The sequence below is a fragment of the Parasteatoda tepidariorum genome, unplaced genomic scaffold (genome assembly GCF_043381705.1).
Source record: "Parasteatoda tepidariorum isolate YZ-2023 unplaced genomic scaffold, CAS_Ptep_4.0 HiC_scaffold_1452, whole genome shotgun sequence".
NCBI lineage: Eukaryota > Metazoa > Arthropoda > Arachnida > Araneae > Theridiidae > Parasteatoda > Parasteatoda tepidariorum.
The window spans coordinates 1-12,453 of record NW_027261407.1 but is presented as its reverse complement, the minus strand read 5'-3'; the positions used below and the strand labels follow the sequence as shown (position 1 = coordinate 12,453).

Genomic DNA, 12,453 nt, shown 5'->3' with positions numbered 1-12,453 from the left:
GTCGCAATTTTTCACAAAGGATTTAATTGCAAAAAACATAATAGTCGACCCTCTAAGCGGGTCATGGCAAGCTTTTGATAAATACGGCTTTAGCAGCTTTTTGATGTATCCTACGCAACAAACAATCCCAGGCAGGGGAACCAACCTGAAGTAGGTATTCCCTGTGTATTCAATGCCCAATCCTACAGACCCACTGAAGACTGTCCAGACTAGCTCAAAGGGAATGAAATTAGTAGACACACAGTATAAAAGTTAAAAGTTGTTGAATTAAGACTATATCAAGGTAAGTTATAAACTCATTAAAGTGACTTATTAATGAAGGAAAGTAATTAAGCTTGATATTAGTTAGATTAAGCTTATTAATGAAGGAAAGTAATTAAGCTTGATATTTGTCATTTGAGCTAGTGCTGGAACTGAAATTAAGGTACCACTAATTTTGTTGAGATTAGAACTAGAGTTCCACAGTCTTTCAAGTCCCCCAACCAGTACAGAAATTTAAAAAAAAAATTTTTTTTTTAAAGAGCATTGTTAAGAAACTGGGAGGTCGGAAAAAAATACGAGACGTAGTTTCGTTTTTCGCTGGGAAATACGAAGACTTTGAAAACTGGCCCACTCCCTATAGAAAGGTCCAACACTCATTGGTTAATTCTTTCAGCTCTTACTTGGAGATTTGGAGGCGGTCACAGCATTAAAAATATTTCAGTCCCTAACTTATCATCCGGTTGCTGCCCCTGGTGACCGCGGCTTTCTAGTTTTAGGTAAAGCTTAAAGAAATTGATTTTATTGATTAATTTAGGGCCAATATTGAAGAGCTATTTGACAAAATTGCTGTAATGGTTAATCTAGTTTGTTAATCCTACTGTAACATCCATCAGGGTTTCACAACACGGAAGGCTAACAGTATTGGGGACAAAACAAAAAGTTACTATCGATTAGTTGGCCACAGATTTTTTCACCCATATCAATAACCCTACAGCCAACTGCGTGGCTCCTCGTCTATTTTCTAGAGGCTAATCAAATGAATCTATGGTGCGCGTGTTGTAGAAATACTTGTTATTGAACCACCGATAGATTGCGGAGTTTATCATTAGATTGTAACCGTAACTGCAAACAAAGATTTTGTAAAAAGCAAGAACATCTACATTGTAATGTAGTAGTAGTAATGTCTACCATTGTACCGTATTAATCATGTTAACGATTTAAATATATTTTTGTTACTTACCCCTTGGTAATTATTGAGTAGTTTTCCTGTACCATCAAGAAAACGAGAGAAAAGGATATATTCACTAATAATAATAATAAATCTTCGGTGTATTCACCCTATTAGAATTGCTTTAAGTTGAAAAGCGAAACTGGTGCATCGATGCCGAGAAAGGCAATGCACTGAAGATAAGAATAGAATCGAAATTTAATTAGTGGATAAGAGAGAGCCAGAAAAAAGGGTAAGTTTATTTTGATTGAGAAATATTATATTTGAATATATCATGGATATAGAAAAACGTAAAATAAGAAGAGCTTTGAAAAGTTCTACTACTAAATTTCTCACTAACTTAGATAAAAACCTTGATGATTTGACAATATATGAATTAGAAACATCTTTAGAACATTTAAGTGAGAAAATGTTGAACATAAAATTAATAAATGAAGAGATAAAGGAACTAGATGTTAAAGATATCGAAAAGGAAGTTGAATCCTCTGAAACGTATGTAGAAGATTTGATTAACTATAAATGTAAAATTAAACAGAAGATTCAAAAAATTAGTGTCACTCCCTCAACTAGTTCTAATTTAAATGGTGTAACTAGCTCAGACTGTAAATCAAACGGAAGTAAACAAATGCACGATAAAAACTACCGAAATTAACTGTAAACAAATATTTCGGAGATCCAAATTCATGGTTGGAATTTATCGGCCAGTTCGAAAATTCAATTGATAAAAATCCGTATCTTTCAAATATTGAAAAACTAATTTATCTAGAAAGTTTTGTTGGAGGAGCAGCTTCAAAAGCAATTTCGGGATTTTCTTTAACGGATGATAATTATAAAGCAGCCCTTAATTTGTTGAAAGATCGGTTTGGACAGAAAAACTTGCTTAAAAATGCTCATTTAGGCCAATTATTGAATATAACACCAATAAAACATAACTGATACTTTTGGATTGCGAAAATTATTCGATCGAGTAGAAATCGAAATTAGAAATTTAGAATCGCTAGGGATTGATTCGGCATCTTACGGAAATCTATAAACGCCGATAATTTTGAAGGTACTCCCATCGGAAATAACTTTAGACTTTAGTAGGAAGGAAAAGGGGGATAATTGGGATTTAAAAGCCCTTCTAAAATTTTTAAGTGTAGAAATAAAAAGTCGCGAAAAAACTACCGCCATTACAAATATAAAATGTTCGAATAATCAAAAAGATAAATTTAGATCAAGGCCGTACCCACAAAAAGAATTAACATCCGCTCATGAATTATGCGCGACCGCAACGAGAATTAATAAATGTGTATTTTGTAGGGGTGACCATGAATCTGAGAAATGTGATACTCTCACAGTAGAAGAAAGAAAAAATATTTTGAGTAAGCAAAGACTGCTTTCTTTGCTTGAAACCAAATCGATTAATTGATTGTTACAGTAAGAAAAAATGTGTTTTCTGTAATCGGAGACATTCAAAAGCGATTTGCTTTAAGTTAGATGAAAATAAACAAACAAAAACTTTAAACGATAGAGAAAATTCTAAGGAAAATTTAGAAATCGTTTCGGCCATTTCTTGCAAGAATAAATTAAAACATAAACAAAAGTCGAATCGCATTTTATTACAAACTTGCTCAATCATTGTGGAGCCCAAAAGAATAAATTACTTTGGAACCTTGGAGTAATAGAAGAAGTCTACCCTGGACGGGATGGCAAAGTCCGGAGCTGTCTCGTAAGGACTAATGGAAGTCGGATCAGACGTCCCGTTCAACTGTTATATCCTTTTGAAATTTTAAATAATGCTTAAAAATTTGATTCATGTTGAACTTTAATGTTTTTTTTTTNATCTTTCCTTTTTCAAAAAACATTAAGATCGCAAACTAAACATCGAACATTAAAAAAAAAAAAAAAAAAATCGATTCTTTTTCAAAAACGAACTTGATGAATCGATTCACAAATAAGAGTTGATTGAAATATCGATTCGTTCGTTTTTCGCACATCACTAGTAGTAGCATTGTCTACCATTGTACCGTATTCATCATGTTAAAGATTTAAAAATATTTTTGTTACTTACCCCTTGGTAATTATTGAGTAGTTTTCCTGTGCCATCAAGAAAACGAGAAAAAGGTTATATTCACTAATAATAGTAATAAATCTTCGGTGTATTTACCCTGTTAGAATTGCTTTAAGTTGAAAAGCGAAAACCCGAAATCCAATTTTTTTGTAAATNATTCACTAATAATAGTAATAAATCTTCGGTGTATTTACCCTATTAGAATTGCTTTAAGTTGAAAAGCGAAACTGGTGCATCGATGCCGAGAAAGGCAATGTACTGAAGATAAGAATAGAATCGAATTTTAGTGGATAAAAGAAAGCCAGAAAAAAGGGGTAAGTTTATTTTGATTGAAAAATATTATATTTGGATATATCATGGATATAGAAAACTTAAAATGAAAAGAAGAGCTTTGAAAAGTTCTACTACTAAATTTCTCACTAACTTAGATAAAAACTTTGATGATTTGACAATATATGAATTAGAAATATCTTTAGAACAATTAAGTGAGAAAATGTTGAACATAAAATTAATAAATGAAGATATAATAAAGGAACTAGATGTTAAAGATATCGAAAATGAAGTTGAATCCTCTGAAACGTATGTAGAAGATTTGATTAACTATAAATGTAAAATTAAACAGAAGATTCAACAAATTAGTGCCACTCCCTCAACTAGTTCTAATTTAAATGGTGTAACTAGCTCTCAGACTGTAAATCAAACAGAAGTAAACAAATGCACGATAAAACTACCAAAATTAACTGTAAACAAATATTTAAAAGCCCTTCTAAAAATTTTAAGTGAAGAAATAAAAAGTCGCGAAAAAACCATCGCCATTACAAATATAAAATGTTCGAATAATCAAAAAGAAGATAAATTTAGATCAAGGCCGCACCCACAAAGAGAAATAACATCCGCTCATGAATTATGCGCGACCGCAACGAGATTTAATAAATGTGTATTTTGTAGGGGTGACTAAATTTAGATCAAGGCCGCACCCACAAAATGAAATAACATCCGCTCATGAATTATGCGCGACCGCAACGAGAATTAATGAATGTGTATTTTGTAGGGGTGACCATGAATCTGAGAAATGTGATACTCTCACAGTAGAAGAAAGAAAAAATATTTTGATTAAGCAGAGACTCTGCTTTCTTTGCTTGAAACCAAATCATCGATTAATTGATTGTTTCAGTAAGAAGAAATGTGTTTTCTGTAATCGGAGACACTCAAAAGCGATTTGCTTTAAGTTAGAGGAAAATAAACAAACAAAAACTTTAAACGATAGAGAAAATTCTAAGGAAAATTTAGAAATTGTTTCGGCCATTTCTTCTTGCGAGAATAAATTAAAACATAAACAAAATTCGAATCCCATTTTATTACAAACTTGCTCAATCATTGCGGAAAATAAAAACAAACAAGAAAATGTTATAATTTTTCTTGATAATGGAAGCCAACGAACTTTCATAACAAATAAATTGGTAAAAAGATTAAATTTGCCAGTAATTAGAAAAGAAAAATTGTCGATTAATTCTTTTGGATCAGAGCAACCCCAAACTAAATTGTTTAATGTAGTTAGCATCCGATTAAGAAATAGGGAAGATTCTAATTATAAAATAGATATAGAAGCCGTAGAAACTGACACTATTTGTGCAACTCAGCTGCCTTCTCCAAACAAAAACATTGTTAAGGATTACGAATTTTTAAAAACAGTTCAACTTGCGGATGATTTTCAAAACGAAACTAAAGATGTTATGATTTTAATCGGATCGGATTTTTATTTTGATATAGTGACTGGCCGAATTCATAGACTCGAAAATAAATTGGTAGCGGTAGAAACAATCTTCGGTTGGTGTATTTATGGGCACATAAATAAAATAAACAATCTACTTACTATGAACGTAGTTGTTAACCGTGGTGATGAGACTTTAATTAGACAATTTTTTGATCTTGAGTCCATTGGGATTTTGCCTGATTCGCCTGTAACTGATAACGAGGAAGAAACAATAGTTCAAGAGTTTGAGTCTTCCATTACATTTGATAAACGTTATAAAATTGAATTGCCCTGGAAATTAGAATTGATTGACAACTTAAAATCAAATTATGATGTTGCCCTTAAGAGACTCCACCATTTTGTACACAAATTCGAAAAGAACCCTTGGTTACTTAATGAATATAGACAAACCATAGAATCATATCTTGCAGAGGGTATTATTGAAGAAATTCCTGACGCTGAATATTCAAATGATAAAACTATATTTTATCTTCCCCACAGGGCGGTTATTAAAGAAGAGCGACAAACTACAAAACTCCGCATTGTTTATGATGCATCGTCTCACTCAGCTGAATCCTGTTCGCTAAATGATTGTTTATACACTGGTCCCAAATTAACTAATGATATTTTTGATATTCTAATTAACTTTAGGAGGAAAGAGATAGCTTTTGTTGCAGATTTGAAGCAAGCTTTCCTTAATATCGAAATTGTGGAGGAAGATCGAGATGCGACCAGATTTATCTGGACGGAACCTCCCTTTGATGAACTAAAGATTAAAATTTATCGATTTACTCGTGTTTTATTTGGACTTACTTCTAGTCCCTTCCTTCTTGCGGCAACTATAAAATTTCATTTGAAGAATTATGAAAAAACTCATCCTCAAACAATAAATTTTTTAAGAGAATCGTTGTATGTGGACGATGTGATAGGATGTGAGGATAATGTAGATAAAGCTTTTCGTTTCATTCAGGAAGCTATTAAAATTTTTGAAGATGCGGGTATGCAACTTAGAAAATGGAATTCAAATTCGAAACCTCTTATGGACTTGTGGGAAACTAATAACATTCAAATTGATCACACCATAGAAAATTCAGACTTAATACATACCTGCCAACTTTTAATCCCTTCCATAATGGTTTTTCCCAGTGGTAATAATATGGAATTAAAATTTCAATTTTAAGCACACAGATACGTGGTATTTGAAAATGCTTAAGATGACGGCTATGATGGTAACACAAATTAATATTATATGCCTAATTTTTTTAAGAATAGTGGTGATCAAAATTATTTAAAAATTAAGTTTATAAAAGAAAAAATAGTATATATTTACTACCACTTTAAATATGAAAATAAAATTTTACGCCAAATGCGTAAAAGTTGGCAGGTATGCTTAATACCTTCTGAGCATAAAGTACTTGGGATAGGGTGGAATAGTGACACAGACATTTTTTTTTTTATACTGAACATCTTATCAAATTTTTATCTGAAGGGAGACACACAAAAAGATTTTCGCCGAAAGCTGCTGGTCGTATATTCGACCCAATAGGATATTTGAGCCCCTTTGTAGTAACCATAAAGTGTTTAATTCAAGCAGTTTGGTGCGCTGGAATTGATTTGGATGAAGAACTCCCTCAAGAAATTGCTCATGATTTTCAGGATTGGTGCAATGGTGTTAAAAAATTAAAAGACATTGAAATACCACGTTACTATTTAAGGGATGCTCTTGGAGATAGTATACAGGATATACAGCTTCACATATTTTCTGATGCTAGTTTGAAAGCATACGGCTGTGTCGCGTATTTGAGAATTGTTACAAATTCAGATAAGATATATACATCATTTGTTGCATCCAAAAGTAGAGTATCTCCCCTCAAAAGTCTGTCATTACCCAGACTTGAATTGATGGCTGCCCTTTTAGCTGCTCGATTGAGCAATAATTTGGTAAAAAACTTAAAGTTTAAACTTACACAAAAATTTTGGACTGATTCATCCATCACTTACTTCTGGATTAGAGGTTTACCCAACCGATTTAAACCCTTCGTAAAAAACCGCGTTGTTGAGATTCAACAATTAACAGATCCTGAACATTGGTTCCACTGCCCCGGCAAAGAAAACCCGGCAGACTTAGTTTCGAGAGGACTGAAAGCATCCGAATTGATTAACAACACTCTTTGGTGGGAAGGACCCCCTTTCCTCAAAAAACGTGTTGACAGTTGGCCTCAGACTTTTGAAACATCCCCGGAAGAAAATCTTTTGGAATTCAGAAAGAAGAAAGAGGAAATTCCAAGTTTCTGCTTTAGTACATCTTCCAATGATCTAAGAATTAATCCGGAGAATTATAGTTGCTTTTTAAAATTTTTGAGGATAACAGCATGGATTAGACGTTTTATTTCAAAGATAAGAAAACAATCTACCACTTAGGGACTACTCACATCATCAGAAATTGAAGAAGCAGAAGAGTTTTGGGTCAAATTTGAGCAAAGAAAAGCGTATCATTCAGAAATATTGGCCTTAGAAAGTGGAAAAGAAATTGACAAGAATTCTTCTATTAGAAGTTTTGCCCCCTTTTTGGATGATAAAAAGGTTTTAAGAATAGGAGACAGATTGGAAAATTCGGAATTTGATCTTGAACAAAAACACCCTATCTTACTTCCTAATAAATGTAAATTTACAGAACTGTTGATTAGAAATGAACACGAAGGAATATTTCCTGGTGGTGTTTCTGCCACCCTTCCTAAAATTAGAAATCGGTTTTGGATCGCTGGAGGTCGGCAGCTTATAAAGAAAATAATAAAGAGTTGCATAATATGTCGCAAATATTCAGCTCTACCTGCTAAGCAAATAACCAGTCCCCTACCTAAAGATCGAGTTTCAGAATCTCCACCATTCTCAGTTTGCGGGGTGGACTTTGCAGGTCCGATATATGCTAAAACATCGAACACTCCTGAAAAAGCCTATATATGTTTGTTTACTTGCGCAGTAACAAGAGCCTTGCGTAGGTTTATTTCCAGACGAGAAATTGTCCAAACCATATATAGCGATAATGCAAAAACCTTTAAAAGCGCAAATAAAGAACTTCAATTTATTTTTAACTTTATTCAAGATCCAAAGATTCAAAATTTTATAGCAAATAAAAGGATCAAGTGGAAATTTATCATGGAACGAGCTGCATGGTGGGGAGGTTTCTATGAGAGATTAGTGAAATCTGTGAAGGAATGCTTACGCAAGACTCTATCTAAATCTCTTCTTACTTTTGAGGAATTAACAACAATCTTAACAGATATAGAATCAGTGTTAAACCAACGCCCTTTAAGCTTCGTTTATTCTGACTTCAATGAACCCGAACCTTTGACCCCTGCTCATTTTTTGTTGCCCCAGAAGAAAATCGATCTTCCGTTATATTACACCGAGACTCTTTTTGAACACTCAAATCGTTCTCCCTTAATCAAAAGAAAACTGTTCCAGATGAGACTTTTACAAAATTTTTGGACCAAATGGAAAGAACAGTATGTTCTCTTAAAAACTGCTCATTGGTTGACAACTTCAGAAAATCAACTTAACCTTCAAGTCCAGGACGTTGTCTTGATCGAAGGAGCCCAAAAGAATAAATTACTTTGGAGCCTTGGAGTAATCGAAGAAGTCTACCTTGGACGGGATGGCAAAGTCTGGAGCTGTCTCGTAAGGACTAATGGAAGTCGGATCAGACGTCCCGTTCAACTGTTATATCCTTTTGAAATTTTAAATAATGCTTAAAATTTTGATTCATGTTGAACTTTAATGTTTTTTTTTTCTCTTTGTCATTTTCCTTTAATCTTACTAGATATTATGGACGTCCCTGTCCATGGTGGGGAGTTTGTAGAAATACTTGTTATTGAACCACCGATAGATGGCGGAGTTTATCATTAGATTGTAACCGTAACTGCAAACAAAGATTTTGTAAAAAGCAAGAACATCTCCATTGTAATGTAGTTGTAGGAATGTCTACCATTGTACCGTATTCATCATGTTCAGATATAAATATATTTTTGTTACTTACCCCTTGGTAATTATTATTGAGTAGTTTTCTTGTACCTTCAAGAAAACGAGAAAAAGAATATATTCACGAAAATTAGTAATAAATCTTCGGTGTATTTAACCCTTTAGAATTAATTAAAGATGAAAAGCGAAAACTCGTTCTAAAACTTTTGTCCAATATTTTATCGTTTCTTCTTGTACTCTTATCAGTTCTTTGTCTACTTGAATTGTTTTTTGATAATTGATTAAATTTACTTGCGATGTAATGTGATTTTTCGATTGTTCATGAGAAGAAATTAAAATATGAGCATTTTTCCAATCATTGAAACCAGTCTGAAAAACATTTTGTGAAATTTCGGAACTAAATAATTTACACACATAACAGTATAATTTACCTGTAGACTTTGATAAAATCAGCCAATCTCTTTTAATAATTTCATCCTTACTTAACTTTCGAAAAAATAAGTCTTTAGTTACATGCCTATTTTTGTCACCTATTTGTCTACAAGTAAATTTGAAATCGCAATTTAAATCTTGAGAAACAGGGTTTTTTGCAATGCAATGTTTCAGATCTACAGTCACGTTCCATTCAGCAGGATCAGAACTAAAATGTGTTTGTAAATCACGAATCAAATCAACTTTTTCCGAGTGAATTGTTGCATTTTGTACAGAAGAATTTTTGTTTGAAATTTCTTTTATATTTTCGAATTGTGACAACTTTTCTGGACCTGGCATTTCTTCGTGAAGTTCCGCATCAGAAATCAGGTTTTCCGAAATATTTAACTGATTTTGCTCTCCTTTTTCTGCATCACCTAAATTGTACATTTTATAAAAAGAGAAAAAATTAGAAATTCACAGTTTTTAACACTGAGATTAAATTGCTTGACATTTTTTCAAATTATTTTCAAATCACTAAAAACAGTATTTAGTGGCATACTTACAAGGTTTCACAAATTTTAAAATCGATCCTTTCATTTTTTTTAAATTTTTCTCTTTTTCTTCTTTCTTTTTAGGTGACCAAACTCATGTTTTCTTAAATAACCGTCAGCCATTTTAGATTTAATATCACCAAACAATGAATGCAAATCCAATTGTTGATTATAATTTATGATCCTGAAAAATATATACAAAAAACATTGGTTAATTGCTAAAATGACTCGTTTGAAAAAACGTGACTAACATTTTATTAAAATAGTATTAAATCATTTTTTTTTCTATTAGTAAACATTTTACCTACCTTGCAAATTTATTTATAAATTATCTCAAATGATTTACTTTTGACAATGTTAATTTCCTTCCCTGAACGATTTTAAACTAGAACGAAAAAAGCGGAAATTGGACTTATCCTTGAAGTTGAGTAGAGGAAAATGTAAGGAATGGGAAATTTTTTTCCCCGTTTACCCAGAGAAACGTCATTTCCTCCGTGACCTTGAAGGCAGGGAAGGGAGGAATGTTTTATTTTTTCCCTTAGGCCGTCAATCAAACTCAAGGGTATGGCATGCTGTTTTCGTTTTCTGCTTGATTTACGAGGGAGGTGGGGTAAATGCCTTGCGGTTCATTGTAGACCTCGCCCAAACTTCAGCTGTCAAGATAAGGATAATTGCTTTCAGGTGCGTTAAAAAGCCCCCCTAGAACGGGCTTGGCTTAATACTTTCTTGGCATGATATAGTTTATTTCTCTTGGCGCTTTTCTTATAACAAGGTTACTATTTCTCCTGGTATGAAGAAGGATTTTTCCTGTCCGCAAGTGTGTAATCGAAGTCTTAGTCATGAGAGGGAAAAGTCTTAGCTATCAGAGGGAAAATTTTCTAAGAATGAAAGAAGCGAAAGAGCTGTACCTTGACTTACCGCCATTTCATGAATAGCTTATCTTGTCTAGCGAATTGAAATAGATTTATGTAGTGTTTCTGCAATTTTAAATAAACTATAAAATTAAATAAAATTTCAATTATCAGAAAATTTTTTTCTAAACATTGGAAGTCGTTATTAACAATCGCATTAAAGAAATATTTGAAGTCTTTAAGAATTTTTTTAATTGTAGTTCAAATCTAATTTTTCATTGAGTACAATTATTACGTCAATTAAATTTAATGAAATCGATCATAATGTTATTATTATGATTAATAATTTTAAACCATAAAATTTATCGTCTGTATGAATGAGGTTTGAAAATGCAACACATATAAGAATTTAACATAATATAGTAACTGCACCGAAAAAACATAATTAGAAAAAATAATTATTTTTCTCAAGATTTTATGGGATAATGATTGAAACTATTTCTATGTATTGATATTCAAGCCGTGATACAGACTTGCGAACTAAATTAAATTCATGTTCAGTACAGAACTGAGAAATCATTCAATAGTCTTTAATGGTATTAACAAAATATTTTCACGGCAATTTTATTTATTATTATTAAGCACAATATTGTTAAATGCGGTTTTATAATTAACTTTCCTTTTTTCCCAAATCCAAAGTTTTTTTCTTACTTTTTCAAAAATCTTGATCCTGAAGCTTTTCTTTTTAAAACTTAGTTGTTCTTTTTCGCAAAAAAATTTTTCGACAATTCAGAAAAGAATTTCGACAATTCAGAAATTTCGACAATTCAAGAAATTTCGACAATTCAGCTTTCAGAAAAATTACCTTTTACTAAAATAAATTAAATATAGTTATTTGGTTTTTGTCATACGAAATGAAGGAATGTAAATCAATTCACTCAATCCAAAAAATTTTTTAAATTTAAATGAAATTATATTTTATACAAAAAGAAAAAAAAAGTATAGTAAACTTTTTTTACATATAGAATATCCCAATAAACAACGTCTATAAACTACATTTTTAAAAGTAAAGTTGAACCTTTAGTTTTTATTAGATGTCACAAAATAACATTGAATCATGGAAAAATCTAATAAAAACTGGACCAATAATTTATGAGGTAGGAGACATTGAAAAAAGTTTGAATAGCAGAATTAAAAGAAAGTAGTTTAAATCCAATTAGAATTATTTCTCAAGAAGTACTGTAGTCGTGTTTAGGTCATGAAATTTCTCATACTTAAAAAAATGTTTCAAAGCTTTCAAAGAACAGCAATGAATTACAAACGAAAACAAGTATTTTTGAACACCCTATGCCAAAAAATAAAGCAATTAATTTGAATGAAAGATTAAAAAAAGATTGATGATGAATAGATGAAATAAAAGAGTTTAATTTGCATTGATAACTTTGGTTGTTATTTGCAAACTCCTCCATACTTAAAGTTTTAATAAAATAGTAATTTTTTTCTTGCAACTTTTTGGGCTATAACTCCGCAGATAATCAACGAAATTTTCGGAACCATTTTCAATCACTATTGAAATTGCTATTTTTAAGTTTATATAAAAAATTGTTAAAAATCTCTCAAGATAAAGTATTTTTTCAGACTAT

The 12,453-nt window shown here is 31.7% G+C and overlaps 1 protein-coding gene, 1 long non-coding RNA gene and 1 other non-coding gene across 3 annotated transcripts; 2 read left to right on the top strand and 1 right to left on the bottom strand.

Moving 5' to 3' along the window:
* Positions 1-4,224: 4,224 nt before the first annotated feature.
* LOC107448258 (uncharacterized) lies at positions 4,225-9,180 on the top strand. The gene is made up of 2 exons (XR_006227363.2): positions 4,225-6,119; positions 6,414-9,180. It is a non-coding gene; the product is annotated as an uncharacterized protein (transcript).
* On the top strand, positions 6,919-8,769 carry LOC122272894 (uncharacterized). Its single transcript, XM_071188509.1, has 2 exons — positions 6,919-7,386; positions 7,438-8,769. Exons 1-2 carry the CDS (start codon positions 6,919-6,921, stop codon positions 8,767-8,769), a joined length of 1,800 nt encoding a protein of 599 aa, XP_071044610.1.
* Positions 9,181-9,433: 253 nt separating the features above from the next.
* Positions 9,434-10,144, bottom strand: LOC107448257 (uncharacterized). The gene is made up of 2 exons (XR_011638425.1): positions 9,972-10,144; positions 9,434-9,842 (listed from the first exon to the last, which is right to left on the bottom strand). It is a non-coding gene; the product is annotated as an uncharacterized lncRNA (long non-coding RNA).
* Positions 10,145-12,453: the final 2,309 nt, after the last annotated feature.

Excerpts from the sequence above, each read along its gene's own strand:
- LOC122272894 (XM_071188509.1), top strand. The coding sequence starts at position 6,919 with ATGGCTGCCCTTTTAGCTGCTCGATTGAGCAATAATTTGGTAAAAAAC. Across the intron at positions 7,387-7,437 it reads TAAAATTTTTGAGGATAACA|GGACTACTCACATCATCAGA; the intron begins GCATGGATTAGA and ends TCTACCACTTAG.